Source organism: Centruroides vittatus, unplaced genomic scaffold, assembly GCF_030686945.1.
Source record: "Centruroides vittatus isolate TY-2023 unplaced genomic scaffold, ASM3068694v2 contig_370, whole genome shotgun sequence".
In the NCBI taxonomy this organism is placed as follows: Eukaryota; Metazoa; Arthropoda; class Arachnida; order Scorpiones; family Buthidae; genus Centruroides; species Centruroides vittatus.
Window position 1 is genome coordinate 865388 of NW_027122193.1, and position 22768 is coordinate 888155.

Sequence of the window (22768 nt, forward strand, 5' to 3'; positions counted from 1 at the left end):
AATTGTGAGTTTAGTAGTCCGTGAGGTCAGAAAGGTTGGCGACCACTGATCTAGAAGATCTAAGTGAAACAAATTAGGAGATGTATACTTGAGATGATTTTATAATTATGAAAGTACTTATATAGTTATTCAGTTTTCATAGTTACAGAGGTGCCTCTTCAAATTTAATTCATTCCGGGAGGTTGTTTGAACTCCCATTAGAAATAATAGAAAGTGAATTAATCCATTCTCAGTCCCCAAACAATACCTATTTCAATAAACTTTAAACAGCAAATACACACAGTTTATAGTAAAAATAACACAATTAAATGCCCTAATGATAAATTAAAACATGAAAACCATAAATAAAATATGTAAATATTGTGTAATAAAATGAAGATTGCATTTATTAGTTGCACACTGTGAACTTTGGCATCTTAACATAGATGTGTGATTTAATTATAATAGTTGTGAAATTTAACATATAGATAGTGTGAGATTTTATTCTTTATTTAGAAGCTTACTTTAAACTCTCTACTTCACATTTTGTTCAAATAAAGTCAAGTTATAATGTCTTCATATAAAAAGCATATTGGGCATATTATGCTTTGAATTTTGAAACAGATATAATGCCATATAAACAGTAAAAAATTGTAATGTATATGGTGAGGATGCTACTAAACTTCAAACATGTCAAATGAGGTTTAAAAAGTTGTTCAGGAAATTTTGAACTAAAGGATACAAAAATGTATGGAGTGCCCAAAAGCTATAGATAAAGGAAATTTGCAATTAGAAATTGTTGAAAATCAACAAATAACACACACTATAACCAAACACACCAAAAATAAAGCAAAGAAAAGCCCTGAAAATATACAAGTGTAATACAAGAGTGAGAGATAAGTTGGACCCAACAGATATTGTGTTTATGCTTCGAGCATGTTTTTTTTTTTTTCACTGTGCTTGCAGTTTGAACTCTGAGGCAAATTTTTGTCAAATTTAGCATTTAAACTCTGAGGGACCACTATTTTTTTATTTATAAATTATTAATCGTTACTTAAAATTTTATAATTAATATATCACTAATAAGAAACATATAATTATGTGTTTTAAGAAAAACTCGATCTTCTTTTAATAGTAGAGCTAAGTGATTGTTTAACACCTCTGTTATTAAATACTCCCAAATCATTTTGTGAATCGGTAATCTATTAATTAATAAATCTGCCATTGGCTATGACACGTGAAATCATTCAACTTTCTTAACTATTTAATATGAATTTTCAGTGACATATTCTATTGTTTATTGTATTTTGACATTTAGAATATAATGAAAGCTATATTTTAAAATTTATTTCTAATTATTAAATTTATCAAGAGATGAGCAGCCTAATCACTTATCTCTAGACAAATTGCTTTGATTCTGTTCATTAAATAGCTTTTAAAATGCAGCCCGATTTAAAAAAAAAAATTAGCAGCTTGTTTAGCGTGTTTTTTTTTTTATTGATATGAAAGTTGTTCATTAGAAAAACATTCCTAACTTATTATTATAAAATTTTATATTTTGAAAATTTAGCTAATGTATAGTATAAAGACAAAAGTTTTATAAAATGGAAGTTTAGTAAGATTTGGAAAGAAGTTAAATCAAATGTTAGATAATTCCTTTTCAATTTTCTCAAAAAAATTTTCAAATTAGAAACATACCAAGTAGATTGAGACAATGTTATATCAAATTAGATCTAGCATTATCATATATTATTATAATCAAAACTTTTTGAAATTTAATTGAGAGTTTTTTCTCTTTAGATTCTTCTATACAAATGAAGGACAATTGATATCCATAGGAAATTTTTGGAATGGTAATTATTTTGCAAATCTTATGTATAAAAAATTACTAAAGACTATTTCTGAAATGCCATGATAAACCTATAATTGATCATATTAATAAGTTATTGGTAAAATTAGATGGTTAAATTATTATACAGGGTAAGCCAAAAAGATCTTTCCTATTTTGAAAAAAAAACTACATGTTTCACTGAAGATATCTCAATGAACATGTAACAGTGCATGTAGAAACTCAGTTTTTTTGGTCCCTACAGATGCTCAATATGCACACCTTGAGTGACACAGCACATGTATATGCAACAATCTGATTTTGTTGTAAAAAAACTTTTTATGAGTTTTGAAAAAGTTGTAAATGCTATTGAGTGAAATCTTCATTAAGTCCAAAACCCTACCATGCCAAATTTCATTTTTTCCTCATTACCCCATCCTGAGATATTAAGTGAATTAGATGCCAACGTGTGCATGCAAAATTTTTTCAAGTATTTTTACTTTTTTGGGTTTGGGAGGGTCTCAAATTGCAATTTGAAAAAACCAAAAGGATAAAATTTGGCACAGTTCCAATAGTTTTCCTTGTTATGTATATGTAACAGCCAGAAAAGTAAAATGGGACATTATTTTATAAATATTCTATTTGTAAATCATTAGACTTGCATTAATTAATAAATTAAAAGTAATTGCAAAACATAGTCATATCACATGACATGACATAGTGCAGGCTATCTGATTGACCAATAATAATACATCTTTTAAATTTTAATATATTATTTTATAAATACTTAATATTTTAAAATAAAACTTTCAAAAGAGCACCTAGAAGGCAGTCAGCTCTCAAAAGAGCTATTAAACATATGCAAGACGGTTTGGTAGCTTGATATCATTATTCCCTCTTGTTGTAAATCTAGGTGATAAAATGCTGATTGCATAAGTCCAAAGCAAACCAATGAATTTATTCAAAATTTAAGACATCCATAGTGCTCAAAATGGAGAATAAATATGTTAAATTTCATCCAGCCCACCAGTGGCAAGTGGATGAAATCACTGAACACTAGTAGTTGGTTGTGGGTTCACATCTTGCCAATGGGTTGGCCATGTAGAGTTTTCTGGGTTTTCTTCATGTTCATAACACCTACATAGGGGCCAGTTTCCGTTAAAAGACCATCTGGGAGGCATTCCCATTGGCAGATTGCCCATGTGTCACATTGCTTTAATTGAATAAATACAAAACAGTAAATTTCATCCAAATCAGTTCATTCATTGATTTTGGAGCTTAATAGGGTCAAAGTTGGCACTTTAACATTACACGTATGGCTGAGCTGTACTATAGAGCACTACTGCACTATGTGATAGTTAAAAAGAGTTGTATAAAATTATTAATATATACTTTTGAAATAACAAACATTTAAATTTATTGAGATTTTTAAAATTGTCTTTATTTATTTTGTGTAAAGAATATAAAGTTAAAATTTATTAATTAAGAAATTTTAATACATTTAATAATAATAGTTACTAAAAATGAAATTACTGTAATATTTTCAGATCCTCATCATCATGATATATTTTTAAATAAAAGTATTTTTCTTCCCTACTTGAATAATGAAATAAATCATAAACAAAATCTAAGTAAGATGATTTTTTTTTAACATTTCTTATTCAATATTTTAAACATTTAATGAAAATTATATCATTTTATTAAATTATAAGGAAAAATGTTCGGTTAAATATTTTTACATGTGAATTATTAATTGTTTTATTTCAAATAGCTCATATACCATATTTTACGGACTATAAGATGCACTTTTTTCTTCGAAAAATTGCTTCCAAAATTCAGATGCGTCTTATAGTCCGTAGCGTCTTATAGGTATTTTTTTTTTTTTTAAATTGCTTAAAAATTAAGGTGCGTCTTATAGTCCGTAGCGTCTTATAGTCCGTAAAATACGGTAATAATAATCTTAACCTTTCAGCGGTGAGATAGTCAGGTATGGTGCTATCCCCAAGTAGTGGAGAATTTATCTGGGAAATTTTTAAAGTATTTTTTCTCATTACCATTTCAGAAAAAGATTTTGTAAACAGTTATGTCTAGTAAAGAAAAGTCTTTTTTTTATTGTTACATAATTCATTTCTTATGTGAATTTTTTTTTTTCGCAGTAGTTTTTGGTGATACCCCCAAAAGAATTTAACGCATATATACGTCCCTCACAACTGCCACATGATCACCCTCGATGTATATATACGTCCCTCACTGCCAAGTGGTTAATAACAATATAAAGTTTTACAAACTATGGATTGGGTTATAATATTAATTAATCCAAAAAGACTTTGTAAATTTAGAAACCTAAAATAATGCATTTGTCAATTCCTGATGTAAACAGTCATATTTTTTTACATTTATAAATTAAATGTTATGTAAAGATATTTATGTAGCATAATTCTGTTTTAAATAAAGCAGAAAAAATCATAATGTATATTTTTCAAGAAATTTTTGTTGCTTTTTGTTTTGGTGAATATATTCATAGTGTTTTATTTACATTTTATATACAGAACATAAAATTTCTAGTATTAAATTACTAGTAATAGATTTTAAAGAATTATTACCATACAATAAGTTAGAATAATTCCATCTATAATATATATCTCTAAGAGTTTGATTCAGTAAAAAAAGAAAAATAGTAAATGTTATAAAACGGATTTACTCATACTTGATATAACATATTAAAAATTATGCATAAGTTTCTTCTATCAGCAATTTTAGTAATCTCAGAAAATTAACAATGAAAACAATTAAAAAAAAAAAAATAAGAATAACTAAATAGATGATTTTCTTCTCTTCTTGAACTTTACTTCAATTCATTATATAAGAAACAAATCAAAGTTATTTAAAAAAAAAAAAAGAGTTCAACAACGTTAATAACAGCTTTAAAAGTTGCGGTGATTAGGTTTTTCAAGTAGGAAAAGTAGAAACTTTCAATGAAAAGATTTCGGGAGATATTGTTACAATACTAAAATATTTTTATTTAAGAAAACAAATGATAAAATTTCTAAGTAAATAATATAAAGTTTTTAATATTTTGGATAATTTTTATTTTACATGTATTTAAAATATAACTGTCATAATATAAAGATTAAATTATTAAAAATATTTTTTATCATAATTAAAATACTAATATGATTAAATTTCAGATTATAAAAAAAATTTTATGCGTTTAAAAAAATTGATTCTCATTGGTGGACCTGATGATGGTGTTATTTGTCCTTGGCAGTCAAGGTAATGATGTAATATTTTTTAATTAATGTAATATAACATATTATATGCAAGAAAAATTAACATAAAACAAATATGTAATGGAAAATTATCATAGAAATACACCATAAAAATTTAAAATAATTCCAATTACTTCATGACATAACATCTATTTAAAGCCAATTTATCTTTAATGCTAAACAATTGCCAGATTACATCGGGCTATAATAATGCTACTAATTTGTTAATTAAAAATCAAGTAATTTGCCTAGAGATAGGCATAAGGCATAATTTCTTGATAACCCAGAAAATGAAGTTGACCCTGTTTTCATCAATTATGGCACCATATACGATGAAACTAAAACCCCATCTTGTGGCCCCCTTGAAGTCTAACATTTATGGTTTAGTGACTTTCTGTGGGATGCATATTTTTCAAGTTATTGCAGTGGATTGATTAAAATACACCCTTCTTTATAATGTTTAATGTCAAGTTTAGACATTAAAACAATATGTCAGACAATACAAATACCATTAAAAATCACTGCTAACATTGTCAAGTAAATCTTCAACATTTTGATGCATTTGGTTTATATAATAAATCTCATCACGCTTTGAGATGTATTATATCATTTTAGACTCACCCTTGTATCACTTGGATAGCTTCCCTTGATAGAATAGCAAGGTGATAACTAACAGAGGACATTTATAGCTTAAAATTTTGTCTAATGTTACTAAAAGCAACTAGTATTGAAACTTAACTTAAAAATCAATAATTTCGACTTTGAATGTGTTTGTTTGCTCTGCAGAAAAAAACATGATCAAATTTACTTTTCCAAGTTATGTAACTTTTCATAGATTGCATCACATGTATATTGTTTGTTATATACACTCATTGCCATAAAAATTAGTGCACCAAGGAGAAGTTGTCATATCACTGCAAAATTTGGCATTGGATAACACTCTTATGTTATCAAATACTGACAACTTCAAATAATTACTCTTCTATTCATAGAGAGCTTGCATACATAGTGCTTTGGCTCAGGATGTCCTCAACAGATCACTCATCTTACTAGCTAGGAGGACTGCCTCGTCCTCCGTCAAGCATGCATGCAACCAACTGTATCATTGTCTGACGTCCAGACATTGTGACATCATCATTACAGGCCCATGTCTCTCTGTATCACTTCAAGGCACCTGGGTGAGAAACACTTGGTATTGCAGCGGCCATTACATGTGCTATCATTGACACTACCATTGTTGCCTCTGTTTGGAGTGGTGTCGTTCCTAATGGGATTTGACTGCAACAGAATGTAACTGGGTCATTTACAGCAACAAATCCAGATTCAGTTTGGGTACTGATGACTGTCATGTTCATGTCTGGAGGCTCTGTGGTGAACACCTTAGTCCTGCCTATCCTTTGGAGCAGCACACTGTTTCACAGCTGATATGATGGTCCAGGTGCCATCTCATATGACTGCTGATCACAATGTAATCCATGTTTCCCATAGGTTACCAGAGAGTAACTATGTGAAGTTGTCAGTATTTGATAATATAAGTGTGTTACTGTGAATGAATGACTAAGACAATATAAACAAAGCAAATATCTGAACTGCACAAATCAAAGATAAGAACTGCACTGAATAGATAAGATAATAAGTATAAAAAAGCCTACTAGATGGTAAAGGGGATTGATCTTGAACAGAGCAGATGCCATGGTAAAAATATTTTTCTCGTACATTTCCCTTTTTTTAATATGAAAATGTTCACCTGGACAGAATAAGCTTTTTCATATAATAATTTTAGAAATTGGTTCATTAGATTCCAAAATTACTGCCAACAAACAAACAAAAACATTCTTGCTTTATATATTAGTATAGTTAATGCAAATTATGATACTTTGAAAAACTTAAAATGCAATGTTACAAAACTTTTAACATTTTATAACATTTTTCTTTCATTTCTTTTTACAGTCAATTTGGTTTTTATACAAAAAATGAAGACATTTTACCAATGGAAAAACAATGGGTAAGTTAAATTTTAGTAATTACTGGAGACTAATTGCAATTTGAAAAAATTGTAGACTTATAAATTCCCACTGTCTGTCCATCTGTCTCTTTCTATAATTTTGAGAATGGAGTTAGATGGATGAAAGACAAGACCAGATATGGAAACCTTAGGGGCAAGAGGCTCCGATTAACTGTACATAAACTTTGAATGCAAATCAGAAAAGTCACGTTTTTTCAATTCAAAAATTTTTCCTTGAAAGGTGTTAGATAGATCAGTGTTTTTCAAACCTTTTGGTCTGCGACTCCCGCTTTGCACTTAAAAATTTCAAAGAACCCCCAAAGAATGGGTATGTGTAGAAAAACATCCTGGAAGAGGGTTAATTTAAATTGAGAAGGAGTTAATTTCTTTTGTTTAATCAATCTATCCCTTGTTGAAATTTTTCTCTGTTGCATGTCACTTTGCATTGAATTTTCGTCAATGTTAAGCCTAACGAATTTTTTTTTTAATAATAATTGTGGCTATTGTATCGTTAAAAATTATTTTTTTATTTTGCACAAACAAAATAAATATTATATTTCTGAAGTTAATCTAGTCTCAAAAATGTTCTGATTCAGCACAACACACAGTCCTCAGAAAAACAAGCAAAACTTACCACTCGCGATGGGAAAAAAGCCTCATTCAAATACTTGCATGTCGTTAAGTACCCTCTCATGGTCGTGCCAGTGCTGCCAGCTAAAACTCATACCAACAAAAATAATATCTGAGTAGCCCAAGACATAGCCAAATATTGCAGTGCCACAGCACTAGCAGAAATTCAAATTTGCCAACTGAAACACTTTCAGTTAATTAGTATTTTGATAATTGACACTCTACTGTATTTCTAACTTTACTTTCCAACAGATGCAGCGCTGCTAGTGAACACCATTCCAAATGACGACATTGTTCCATCATAGTTTAGCGGAGAGTGGAAGCTCGGGGAATTCCCCAATAGCGCACAAATTTTTGAATGTTATATTTAGGCTCGTATTAAATTATTTATATTGTTTTTATTATTTATATGTGCAATTTATTTAAGTAAAAATTATTTTATATATTTTTTATTTCTACTATTTCTAAACATGAATCCATGGTAAATTTATAAAATATTTGAAAAAAAATTGATCTGGCATCAATTTTTCTGTGACCCCCACTTTGAGAATCACTGAACTAGATGACCGGTATGACTCTATTGTATTGTTAAAGGAAAAGTACAGAGGCAAGCCACTACTGATTTGAGGTGGAGAGCATATATTTTAAATTAAATTAATTAAAAATATAAATATTTTAAAAAGAGAGCAGGTTATATTAATTAGAAATTTTATTTTTACATTACATAAGTAAAAAATAAAAATAATTTAAATTGTAAAAACTAAATTCTGTTTGAATTAATTCTATAAAAATTTCTAGTTTTGTTCAAATATGATCTGTTGAGAAAACATAACAGTTTAAAATCTGTGAAATTTTTTATTTATCATTAAAGTAAACAATTTATTTTAAAGTAATAAAACACTTAATAAGTTGGCTGGAAGTGAAAGCATTATGCATCATGATTTTTCTATATTTATTCCATTCTACCCAAAAACAGATTCATGGGATCAAAATTCTTGCTCGTTGGTTAAAGGTGTACATACAGTTTCTGCAGTATTTGATTGCAAAATTAAATTTGTTTACTTGAGATGGTTACTTTCAAACACAAAGCAATATTTAAATATTAAGAATTTATAATACATAAGAAATACGAGTCCAGAAATTTTCTGCTGCAGTAAGAAGAGGAATGAGTCAATCAAAATAATGTGGTTATAATGTCTTGTTTTAATCATTACCTGTAATATAAAAGTTGCTTCATTTTGGATATTTATGGCTTAAATGTGATTATTATTTAAAAAAAAATTTTCAAAATATAGCATTGTAGAGTGTATTGTGGCTTTTGAATAATTACATAGTTACTGTGTTATAGCAGAAGCAGTTGCTAGTAACTAAACATGCTTTTTACTGTTCTGCAGTTTTCCTTGTCATTGCTTTTCATTTTTCATGTATTGTCAGAGGTAAATCTGACCTTTCTAGTGAGATAGTTTGGCAGTAAGTTTTTCCATCTAACAGATATTGGCAAACTATTGATAAAATTTGAAATGTTATTAAAAGTGATCTCCAACTAGCTAATATAGGGATAACAATAATATACTGTACAAACAATTGAAAATATTAAGTTTTCTGTATGAGAAGCAATAAAACATCTTAGTGGATTGGGATAATATGGCATTGTGAAGGAGATATTACTTGAGGGGTGGGCAGCAACAAAAATTTTTCAGTTACTATATTTTATCTTTGTAAGACATGGTGATCAAGACATACCACAAATAAGGCATAGTGACACTATTGTGAAAACCAAACAAGTCTTTTTAGAAGGTTTTTCATTTGATTAATTGATTATTTTCCACAGTAGTTTTGTCAAAGATCTTCAAATGAAGGAAAATTGATGATTATCATGAAGATGTGAATGGAGAACTATTTCTGCAATGATTTGAAAGTGTGGTGTCAAAATTTTATCTGAATACGTCATTGTAATGGTTAATACTCCATACCAAAGAGTGAAATTGGAGGGGAAAAAAACCAAATAAATCATGGAAGAAGCAGAATAGTATTGACTGGCTAACTGTGAAAGGTAATGTGATAGACAAAATAACCAGAATTGAGGTCACGTTCTTAGATTGCCATCTTTTCATTGGATGTTAAATCCCATAGGGTTTATTTGGAGTCAAAGTAAAGGGTATATGGTAATTATGTGCCTTGCTATATTTAAGTTGCATGTTGTCTGCACATTGTTAAGTGTGACTGCCAAAAGTTGGAGAGCTGTTTGCCAGATTTCATCACATTAGTAATCCACTTCCCATTCATAATTACATTGTTTAGTACAATGTACTATTATGTTTTCAGCAGTATTTATAATTAGTTCTTCCAGCAGCACAGACCTGCCAGTTTATTTCTGATTTAAGGGGATTTTCTTCTCCTGAAGGCAATTCTTAAATTAGATACATTTGAGTTCAATACTTTTGTATATTAATACTGCATGCATTATAGTGTGTAATATGAAAAGTCTGTAGAGTTACTTAACACTGTTGTGGCAGGCTGAAGGGCAGGACATGGAATGATTTTATTCACTTTTTGTTTGAAGTCAAGTCAGGTTGGTTTATTTATTCATGTCTAACTTAGCACAAAGTAAATACAATGAATTGAATATCATGCAGTAATAACAAACATACTGTTTTTTTTTCCATACATGTACTGTATTTTGTGTACAAATCAAAACAGGCTATATAAATGCCAACTATGACTTAGCACAGTCAATTGCTAATTGCTTTACTTGGGACTATATATATAAATAAGCATCAAAAAATGTGACACAGCCAATCAGAATCAAAATTTCATCTATGGCATGTGATCTATAAACTGCACTCAGTCTTACCCACACTCCAGCAAACTGAAAGTCTTGCCATTTTCTCTCTCTCCCTTCAAAGATTTAATTGATGATTCCAAGTACTTACTGTGCATTTTTACTTAAAAGTTTGCTATAATTCACATGTATTTTGATAGTAGTTTTATATTTATTAAATACTTTCATATTCATAGTTGTTTGAGATGTAAATTATTCTTATTTTGGATGATCATAATGGTGGACACTTCCAGTTTTGTTACAGTGTGGTTCTATTTAGTTTTATAATTTTTTGAAGTAACTTTTTAATTAATATTTTTACATTATCCCAATTAGCTATCTCACATGCAACCAATCAATTCAATTCAATTCAATTTATTAATTCCTTTAAGAGTTAGAACCTCTGGAATGGAGGGAGATACATTAGTTAAAATTTTATTTAACAAATTATAAAATGAAAACAACATGAGTTGATGAAACGTCTTATTGTGCAAAATTATTTCATTAATCGTTTTTATAAATAACAAAAGCTTTTTTTTATAATACAGCATATGTAATTTTGGTAAATTGATAAATTTGGAAGTGCCTCAAATTTGAATTCCATAGTGTGAAAGTATCTACCAATGAATTACCCAGAGACTTGTGCAAATAAATATTAGTGGATTTAATTGAACTGTGAATTTTATTTTTTTATTCTTGACGTAAGTTTCTTTTTTATAAATTTGAAATGATTGCTTCTCCATTAACTTTTGCTAAAGACTACTTCCAGATAAGAAATCTAACTATTCCTATATATTTGCTGTCAATAAAAAATTTGTCTGCTTTTCATAATTGAGAACCATTGCCAAATATAAAAATCTTTTGTTTTATCCTGGTTAACTTGAAGACCATTTTCATGTGAATATTCTTGTAACCGATTTAACTTTGCATATTTATTAGGTTTTTTGCTAAGATAACCAAAATCATCAGCATATTGTAATGTGTGAATATCTATATTCTGTAACAAAAACATGTTTGATTCTAGGTCTTTAAATATAGATTGTAAAAAGAACAGGGCTTAGAGGTAGACCTCTACCAACAGAAATGTTAGACAAAAATATGACCCTCACTATGTGGTATAGTTAAGATACCGCCAACATCTTCAATCTACCTAGCCTTGAAACGTATGCATTGTTGGATATATTTTGAAGATTTGAATCTAGACTTCTTATATATCTTGATGAGAAGGGGGAAAAACCAGATTTTTTTTTTTCATTAATTCCATTCATTCAAATAGTTTTCTGAATTTTAATCTTTGAATCCTGCCAAACAGTGGATGCCTTGAGTCAGAGTTCACATGTGCTCTCTCCTTCATACTGGCAACAGCTTTTCTAATAGATGGAGGGATAATTCTACTCAGGATGAAGTGATAGTGGGTTTTAAACAGCCAATAATTTATAAGACAAGTGCAGTTCAAGACTGGGTCTTTCTTGATATGAGAAAGTCTTTTCCATACTGGAGCTGCACACTCTGACATCCTTAGTGTATGAATTGGCTTCCCAATTAGCTTCTGGTGACAAAACATAAAAGATTGCTTGAATGATATTGTATTCTGAATAAGAAATCACAGAAGAAACCTGATTATCACTGAACAAAAAATCAGATGTATCAAAAAATAATGATAATGAAAAATATAGCATAAGATAATTGAAAAATAAGTGGCAAAATATTGTACAAAATCATATTTAATACTTTCATAAGGAGTGAAGAAATTTTGTCTTTGCAATATGTCATTGATACACCTGTGTTGAACAAAAACACACTTCCTGTAAACAAACATTAATATCATTTATCATCATGTATTCATATGCTATATTTAATCAGTAGTATAGAAAAAATGGCTTGCATATCTTGAACACCTAACACACTCCTTAAATGACCCAGAAGTGTTAAATAAACTCATTGATCAAGAGAGTTACACATCAAGGTGCTGGAAGTGAATGAAATTTTTAAGTGGACATAAGGATGATGATAGTAAGTAATTACAATAGCAAAGGAAGAATTTCTATGGAACAACAGCACAATTTAAAAGGAACCTTAAGTACCTTCTAGGCCTGGATATATGCTGTTATAAGGTTGGACATGAAGGGACCACAATTATGCAACAGATTTGCCCATAGACACTGCAACTGCCTCTCCAGATCCTTGACAGTCTTTGATTTGTGGCATCCTGTCTGACAAATCTGAAAAACAAGCATGCAACTGAGCATTATCTTGCTGAAAATGTCTTTTATAGCAGGGCTGCAAATAGCCAACATGAGAACACAGGATTTCCTGATCATGCTGCTGTGTCATCAATGTCCTTTATACCACTACTAAGGATGATTAACTGTCATATGAGATGGCTTCCCAGATCAGCATACTAGCAGTGGGGGCAGCGTGCCACTTAACAGTAAAGGTGGGATCAAAGCATTCACTAGTGTTTCTCCATAGTTCAACATAATGGTCATTCATTCCCAAACAGAACTAAGATTCATCACTAAAGATGATATGCTACCAGTCTGTAGCAGTCCATGCTTCTCTGTCATGGCAGAAGGCACTAGCAGGACTTAGTGGTGGTGTGCAAGGAAATTTCTTCTCATACCATTAACAGACAACTAACAGAAGCAGAGTTCTGTAACATGGTTTCCACCTGTGATAATGACTGCAGCTATTAGGATTGACGTGAAACAAGAACTGATATATACTTTGTTTTGATTTTGCATAATCATTGCTAATCGGTTGTGAGAAATATTTAATTTAATAGTTGATTTTGTTGTTTTTTACTTCTATTTGCAATATAAAAATAATATGAAATTGATCTTTTTTGTAAAATTAAAGCAATATTGCTAATGTATCTATATGCAGTCTTTCTGAAAGCTTGGGGCATGAATAATCTTTAAAATTTTTCTTTTACATATGACACTTTTCTATTGATAAATGACTGATTATTGCTTTTTAATTTGATTCTATTATAGGATTAATTGTTCAAAATTTATTTTTTCATCTTAAAATTCAATAAAGAATAAATAAATGTATAATATATTAAAAAATAATTGATATTTTATATTATTAGGTGTATAAAATTGATGCATTTGGGCTTAGGACATTAAGTGAAAGAAATGCAACAAAAATTTTAACCATGGCTGGAATTGATCACTATCAATGGCACAAAAATCAGACTATTTTTGATAATTTTATACTCCCTTACCTAGATTAAGTAAGTATTGATTAAAAATTTTATTTTAAGTTAAGTAAATTAGTATATATACGACTTTCTTCTTAGACTTATTTAAATGTTATAATTCATATTTAGAACTGCTGATCTTTTTCTGAATTACTGTAACAACAACATAACCCTCTATAGACAACTTGCATGTGAGACACATTGAAATCCTGGATGCATGTGATTGCGCATCTGCATTTTGCTCGGTTCCATATTGTGATGTTTCCATTCTGTTGTAACATCATCTGATATTAGATGTCAATTTTTCTTCTGAAAATTGATTTTTTGATTAATTGATAATTCTATATTCTATAATTGACACATCAATTAATTGGTCTGATTCAGTATCGATTATATTTTTAATCAATAGCGCAATAGTACTAAACATAATACACAAAAATGAAAAGAACAACACCTGCTTATATAAGACCGTTATTTACCATATAGAACTGCTTAACCTTACGTACCATGAAAGGATTTTTTTAACAAGAAGTTGCAGAAGCACTAGTACAACCTCATATTGGAAAACAAAAAACCTGTCATAAACAAAGTAATAGTAATAGTAATAGCAAGTAACTAATTTAGGAGAATAACTGAGAAAATGCAGATTGATAACACTTCTAAGAACGCAATGATTTTTTGGTATTTCTAATGTCCTTAAAAGAAGAAAGTCGTGTCACACAATGCGATAATTGTAAAAATTCATTAAGTTTGTGTAATGTCAAAGTAATAGGTTTTGTGAATTTTATTTATTATTCTAAGCTGCAAAAAATGAAACAATCTGTTCAAGTTTGTGTTTATAAATATAACCAGTAACAAAAAGAATAAAATTGCAATCCAATATTAGTTTTTTAAATTACAATTATTGAAAACAGTTACAGTGAGCTATTGAGTGTATGATGCTTTGTGTGTGAAATATATAGATGCACCATAGTCATATCACAGTAGTGCATATGACTATGGATATCTGTATGCCTCATAGATGATACAACATGTCATAATCGTAACTCTATTTTGAAAGGAACATAATCGATTAATGCACTTATTTTAACCATGATTTATTGATATTTGTCGATTATAAATGTTTAATTGCCATCACTACCTGATACATGAAAGTAACTAAAATTTAATGGGGGAAGGCATAAACTTTGAGTGGTTTACCTAATGAAGAGATAAGGTGTAAGTAACAGATTGAAACAAATTAGGCAATTACAAAGAAAAAAATTACCACACAGCAGTTTTATTGACCATTGCATAGCATCATTTCTATCATAAATGTACTGTACGTTTTTAGTCAGTACAATGATACGATCTATGCCATAATTTCTGTTAATGCACTTAAAGTTCTCTTACTAGAAGTATGTTCCAAAGAACTCTCTATCGAAATCTGTGGATCAACTCATCCGCTTTTCACAAAATTGCGAGCTTCAAGTGATTTATGTGCTTTCATGTAGAAGAGTTAAAAATTGAGAATCTGGTGACAGCTTGTCTTAATAACCAATCTTTGGCCACAAAGTACAATTCTCTACGAATGAATTCAAGTCATCTTTGTACAGACACTCCACAACACATTACAATTTTACTTTTGTACCATTTGGCATCATGACCAGTAAGAGTTGTTAAATAACTCTTACTGATCAAAACATAAGAGCTATTTACTGGCAGAAGCAGTGATAAATGTTCAGATGCAAGCCAAACTTTATACACCTCCACAAATGTGAGCACGGGAAGAGCAATGATGATCATGCAAGTTCTCTATAGAATATGTGTGTTCTAATGAGATGTCCTATAATTATCCAAACTATTACATAATTTTTGTTACCAGAAAATATGGCATCTGATCACATCTAGAATAAGGTTCTTTTTTGATTTTCTTCTTTAGATAAGTAAATTTTTATTTTATAGAGAATCAATATGTGAATTAATTTCATTATTACTACAGTATTTCAGATACTGTGCTATATAAAATCTAAAATTTTTGTTAAAATTAACCAATAAATAAGAATCATAAAATAATAAATTGATTTGTCTTGAAAAATTGAATTTGCCATTTATGGCACGTAGCTGATATTTAGATTTTTGAGTAAAATCTCTAAATATTTGCTTGAAATTAGAAATTGAAAGTAATAGTCATAATTTAAATCACTTATTTATGTTTTGAAAACAATTTACAACATGATTGAGATTAAATTTTTCATTATTAATTCTTAATAAATGAAGTAATTTGATTTTAAGTTAAATTTATATCTTAGTTTTTTTAATATCTCGATTTGATCTTTAAAAAAGACTGTATTAACCTGTAGTAGGATGAATGTATTTTATGTCACAAAGGCATTCAATTTTTTGAAGTCCACATAAATTATGACTAGTCATTTATCAAAGATATTTTGATTATTGCATGAACAAATTATGACTTTGAGACTGGAGTTTTTATTCATTTTATTGGAGAATTATTTTTATAAATTGAGTGTAATAGGATGCCGTAAGTATTTCGAACTATATTTGTAAAATTCCAACAAAAATATTACTTTTGTCAATTTATAGATATATCAATTCATGCAAATTATTATAGATTATATTGATTTAATATTGCAGGTCATTACCAGGAAGCATTTTGCATCACTACAAATTCAAAAGTTCAACACTAACATAAATGTCTTATCCAAGTAAATTGGTAATATATATATGTATGTATGTATATAGATTTTTAATTCTATTTTGTGTGTTGATTTTAACAATGTTACTTTTACATATTTTAAAAAAATATGACTGTTATAACTAACACTGTAAAGATTTATGCACAATAAAATTATTTTTCAGATTCATACCTCTTTTATAAGTTTGATGTTTATTGTTAATCAAAGTATTTAATTACACCTAGTAAATAACAATTTCATTTTTAATTATCTACAGATGTTAATTTGACAGCAGAATTACTGTAATATCTTGTGACTAATCTGTGTTTTTCTTTTGCCTAAACTTATCAAGTGTGTGTTTAAAAATTTTTATACAAACCACCAAAGACGTGAAAAGGTGTGTATACATGGATATCACTTGTTTTCAGTTTGATTTTAGACATTTATCAACTTCACCAGAAATTTATTTAAACATGTACTTTGAATTTTCCTTTTCTAAAATTGAGAACTATTAGTGTATAGTTTTCTCTAGTGGGTTCAGAAGTTATTTAGCTTTTATTCATGTCATTGGAAATTGTGAAGGTTATACGAACTTTAGCACGAATAAGTGGTAAGTAAAATAATTTTACTATCAATTTTCAATAACAATATTAACATTATCTAGTAGGGAAATCATTCCTGCCAAAACGAGATTGGCAGTGTGTTATACCGGACTTGTTTGAAGATCCTTGATTATATCATCTAGGTTTGAAACATCTTAATATTGATCATCTCTACTATAATCATCTTTTTCTGTTTAATTTTTTCAAGGTAATTTTTGTACTTACTTTTTATTTTTAATTTATATTATAATTATGGTAAAATGGCCAGAACAATAAGTATACTCTTAGAAAATTTATAAAAATTTCAAAAAAAGATATGATTGCTTAGATAAGCAAAATTAAAATATGAACTGCCATCTGCATTTTAGGCAAATTCCAGTGGAAAATCATCATTAGGCTGCAATTTGAAAAAAATTGTAGACTTATGAATTTCCACTATCCATCTGTCTTTCCTTCATTCTTGAGATTAAGTTAATGGAAGACAAGACCAGATATGGAAACTTTAGGAGCATGAGACCCCAATTAACTATATAAGAATTTCTGATGCAAACTGGAAGTTATATTATTTCAATTCAAAAATTGGTGTTAGATGACCAGCAAAACTCTTCCTTTAACAAAAGTAAGATGTACTGTACCTGTACCAGGGCAAGCCACTACTAATTTGAAGTGGAGAGCATATATTTTAAATTAAATAAATTAAAAATTGCAGTCTGAAATTGTCATAATATGACATCGTCACAATTTCAGATTGCAATTTTTAATCATATTTAATCATCGATAATTGCTTGTTTTTTAATATAATATATTAAAAACAAGCAATTATTTACTATTATTTTTGTTCCATTTACATTACTCGATAATTTTAAATAGTTCACTTAAAATATATATAAAATTACTGGTAGATGGCTGGTTATCCATTGTTGGATCTGACATGTATTATTTTTTTATAATTAGATGTAATGTTAGACCTGACTATGCTTCATGTTTGCAGAAAAAATATTGATAAAACCTAACTTTTCCAATATTTACATCAACGTTAATATTTGAGTAATTTTTTTAATTTAAAATGTTATTTGTTTGAATTGTTCTTTCAAGGAACAAGTAAGATGGGTGCTGCCATTTTGATTTGCAGGTAAGCAGTTTTCTTAAATAGTTGTCAGATAACTGATCATCTATAAATTTAGTTTAATTTTCTTCAATAATATATTTTTCTAGCCTAATTGTTGCATAATGCCATTTATTTACTTGTCAAGCAAACTTAGAATCTGACTGTGATCATAATTTGAGAGAATTTAGTCTGACTGAATTTACTTTTGATGGTACAGAAATACCTTGCTAATATAATAGGCTAGGTTCCAGACTAATGTGCCTAAAAATATATTTACACTATGCATAAAAAAACCTTCTGAAGAAAATCATTGATTTTATTTAAGAGTAAGACACGCACTGAATATAATCAAAAAGCACCATATTTGTGCACCTTAAAGCAAAGTATACTTCTGAATGTGAATATTTAGATAGTGTAAGGTTCAAGTTTTGTGACAGAAAATGAATGAATTCATCATCTGTACTTACTATATGGTGTCCACTTCATTATTGGCATAGTTTTCCAACCTTGGTGGTCAGCAATTGAATTGGCTAAGTTGGTGTGTATTGTCCATTACATGTGAGTGCGATTATAATTATGATGTAGTAGTCATATTTAGGCCAAGGGGAATTGACAGGTATTATTTGAACATGAGCCTGTCTAATACACAACCACAACTACACACCATAACCTGGATGTTGTCAGCTGGAAATAATTGTGACATATCCTTTGAATATTTTTCTTTTCTCTTTGAAAGCCAGGTGCTTATAAATTAGCCACTTCCAAAATGGAGAACAGATTGTTTATGGGTTATTCTTAGCTTTATTTTTCCCATAGACCTTATTGGCATTGGTCTACAGTTCATTAGAAATATGAGCTTACTTTCACTCTCTTCTTGGTTATCACCTTGTTGGAAGTGAGTGGCTACTTTCATTTCTCAACAATTGGTGTACCTAATAATCTGTGCAGAAATGACACATGGAAGGAATTATGTGACTGCTGTTCAGTATTGTCATTGACTAAGTGATGTAATTTCAAGTTTGAGTATTGAAATGAGAAGAAATTTGAGTGAGTTCTAATGTGGAAGTGGTTCCAGTGTCACAGTAACTACCAACCTTTCAGACTTATCTTGAATAGTAGTTTCTAGAATATATTGAGAATGATGCAGTACACAAAGTTTCCAGCCAAAGACAGGCCCGTGGCTGATTACAGCTCATTGAGGGAGAGTCAAAGGAGAATCAAGTGGATTGTTCATTATTCTGATTGTTTTTTGGTCATTGTCTTCTTTCGTATGTTTTGTGCTAGTTCAATTTTCCGAAAGACAGACTTATCACACTGAATTAAACATAGAATAGATTGACCTTGAAACACACAAGTGTACACAATAATTATTCTGCAAATTATGATATGTCCGAAATGCATAACATGTTTCTCTTCAATCTTAATACATAATCCTTTTTTTAGAATTTGTAGGCATATGCATACACATAATTAATATTATAATAAAAACTTTACTTTGGATTGTTTATGCCTGTCAACACACAACTGTGTGTGAAATTATGGATCAGTACAACAGGATGCAGAAAAGCATTTCTGAATGAACTACTCAGTGGATATTGCTAAATACAGTATAAGCTATGACAAATCATTAACCATAAGTTCCACTCCTGTCAGTGATAAACTAGGTGTTGTGGCTTTGATGAGCTCATAACAGTTCATAATGTGACATTTTTCCAGTCATTAATGATCTACTGTCTGACAAATCTTGCTTCCCTATTGTGTAATGAGGATGGACAGTTCAGGATATGGCATTTACAGCACAAATCAATGCCTCATCCTGTATGGTGTCAACAGTACAGGCTGGTGACAGCTCTGTCTTGATGTGGGGATGTTTTCCTATCACAATTTAGGACCATTCATTCCAATAGAACAGCCTATATGAACATATCTGCTGACCACATGCACCTGTTTATGTCTGCTGTTTTCCACAGGGACAAGGACATTTTCAGCAGGATAATGCTCATTGCAATCAAGATTGGCAGGTTTCTGATTGGTTTCGGAATTGTGATGGCCATTACGGTATGCAGACATTAATCCCACTGAGCATCTTTGGGATGATGTCAAGAGCTGTTTTCATTAGATGGAAACAATATGCAACAGTTACATAGTACCATCAATGGCTAATAATACTTGTATAACACCTTCAGAAACTTGTGGAGTCAATGTCCAATTAATTCCTGTAGTTGTGTTGACAGCTTGGAGCCTAGTGAGACAAAGGGACTATGAGTTGGCTATTCCACTTCAGCTTAGTCAGCAGGCCCATACACAGTATATACATGCTTTTGCTTTCAAACTTAGGCTACTTCTACATTTTTTACATTTGGACTGTAGTTAATAGGCCTAGTGCTGGCTGGAAAAGATACCAGTCAATTTTTTTTAGCTTGCTCTTCAAGCATCCTAATGATTTACTTCTGGTTATGGGACTGCAATGAGGTATTGGGTAGACACCTAACAAAGTGCCATTCAGTGTAAATAACACAGAAATGAATTTTTTTTTCTTTTTTACGTTTATAATGCACTATAGATGATTCTTCTTAAATATTGTTTTTTTTTGTGATTACAGCTACAATGAAATGAAAGAAAAGGAGAAAAAAGTGGAATGTTTTAGGTGCTACCTTCTAAATTGCATTAATGTTTAATTGTTATATATTATCAATGGAAAATTTGATGTGCATGTTATGCAAAGGTTTAATTTCCAATCTAACTATTTTCTATGGAATATATACCAGAAATTGCAGTGCATATATTAAAGAGTAATCATCTTATTTATTTATACAGATCTTATAAACTTAAATATTTCATGTTTGAAATAAAAGCTTCATAAAATGAAATCTGTATGTACACTGCTAGCCATTAAAATTGCTACACCATGAAGATGGTATGCAACAAACATGAAATTTGATAAAAGCAAACAATTAGCATTTCAACACATGCTTGCAAAGCAGGTAGGATTAATGCCACCTACAGTCTGTATAAAAGGGAAGATTGTAAAGCTGGTTTCTCATATAGAAATTACATTTGCATGTTGGTTGCTTGTGTAAAGGTTTTGTTATGTCTCTTGTAAGGAAGAGGAATGCCTACCAATACATTTCAGAGTTTGATCATGATAGAAGCATGGCCTATGGGAACTGCGATTTATTGTTTCACGCTAGTGCTGCTCACATTGGTTGTGATTCCACGACTGTCACAAGAATGTGGATTTGATGGGTCCAGGAAAGTCATACACAATGCCAATGCCGTATGGGATCTCAGCAACCTCTGGTCAGTAATGCCTGAGAGGACAGACATCTTTTCCACATGACTTTGTGGGATTGTACAGCCACATCAAGGAACTTGGGTCATTTTCAGAACAACAAGCATCTGTACAGACGGTTGATGAGGTCTGCACAATTATCAGCACGGTGACCACTGCTGCAGCACAGACAGTTGTGCCTACAATGGTGCATTCAATGACAGATGTGGAACAGGAGTGTCATCACAATGGCTTTGTCTTTTCAGACAAAGCCTGGTTCTGCAAACAGCATCATGATGATCATATCCGTATCCATGCGTGGAGCCACTGAGAGGGACAATCATTGCCAGTTTGCATTCGTCATCATGCAGACCCATCACCTGGAGTGATGGTATGGGGGTGCTATTGGGTACACATCTCGATCACCTCTTGTTTGCATAGCCTGATAATTTGGACAGCTGTGTTAAGGCTTGTAGCTATGTCTTATCTTCAAAGTCTCTGTAATATTACCTTTGAACAGGAGAATGCACGACTGCATGTTGCTCATGCTTTCCTGACCTTCCTGAATACAGTGTGTCAACTGTTGCCCTGGCCAGCATGTTCTACATATCTGTCACCAGTTGAGAATGTCTTGTCAATGGTTGCCAAGAAACTGGCATGCTACCATTCGCCAGCCAGTACAATAGATGAACTCTGGCATAGAGTTGAAGCCACATGGACTGCTATATCCGTAACTGCCATCCAAACTATTCAACTCAATGCCCAGTCAGATTATGGCTGTTACTGCTGCCAGAGGCGGCTGCTCTGGGTACTGATTTCTGCATGCTCTGTACCTCAAAATTTCCTGTCAATTTAAGCATGCCTTCCTCCCATTATACTATATATGTACAATAAATATGATTCTGCTATTTGCTTTCCTTCCCGGTGTAACATTTTTAATGGCCAGCAATGTAGGACAGGAATAGAACAACAGTACACAAATAAATTATTTTTTGAAGAAAGGCATATTGCATTTTTTGACTAAAGATTAAAATTTTTGAGATTCAAACCTAGAACAGCTATAGAATTCAAATTTGTAAAAAGAAATGTGAACACACCATCTCTTAAGACTTTATAAATACTGTTACCAGTGCAAAATCCAATATAGAACAATATTAAATCATGTTTGTAACAATAAAATGAAGTGAACAAAAAACTTGTATGACAATATACAAAACAAAAACACATGCCATGAAAATTTTGTGATAATGCTTTGGTTTATAAGCAGATTCTTCTCATAATACAATCAGTTAACACGAAGAAATCTAATAAAATATCAATCCAATAAGTTGTTAAGATGTAATTGGCCACATACATCTTGTCAACACAACATCAA

At 30.3% G+C, this 22768-nt stretch overlaps 1 protein-coding gene across 2 annotated transcripts in view; it reads left to right on the forward strand.

Annotated features, from left to right (window-relative positions):
* Ppt2 (palmitoyl-protein thioesterase 2) overlaps positions 1 to 16601 on the forward strand; it is a 33595-nt gene extending 16994 nt beyond the window's left edge. Inside the window, exons 5-10 of one of the 2 annotated variants that reach the window (XM_067270331.1) lie at positions 1780 to 1832; positions 3355 to 3438; positions 4996 to 5080; positions 7027 to 7081; positions 13627 to 13770; positions 16372 to 16601. In XM_067270331.1, the coding sequence (XP_067126432.1) occupies positions 1780 to 1832; positions 3355 to 3438; positions 4996 to 5080; positions 7027 to 7081; positions 13627 to 13770 (421 nt within the window). In that variant the 3' untranslated portion in view covers positions 16372 to 16601. The remainder of the gene's footprint in view (positions 1 to 1779; positions 1833 to 3354; positions 3439 to 4995; positions 5081 to 7026; positions 7082 to 13626; positions 13771 to 16371) is intronic. The other variant, XR_010880776.1, reaches the window with a different exon arrangement.
* The last annotated feature ends 6167 nt before the right edge of the window (positions 16602 to 22768 follow it).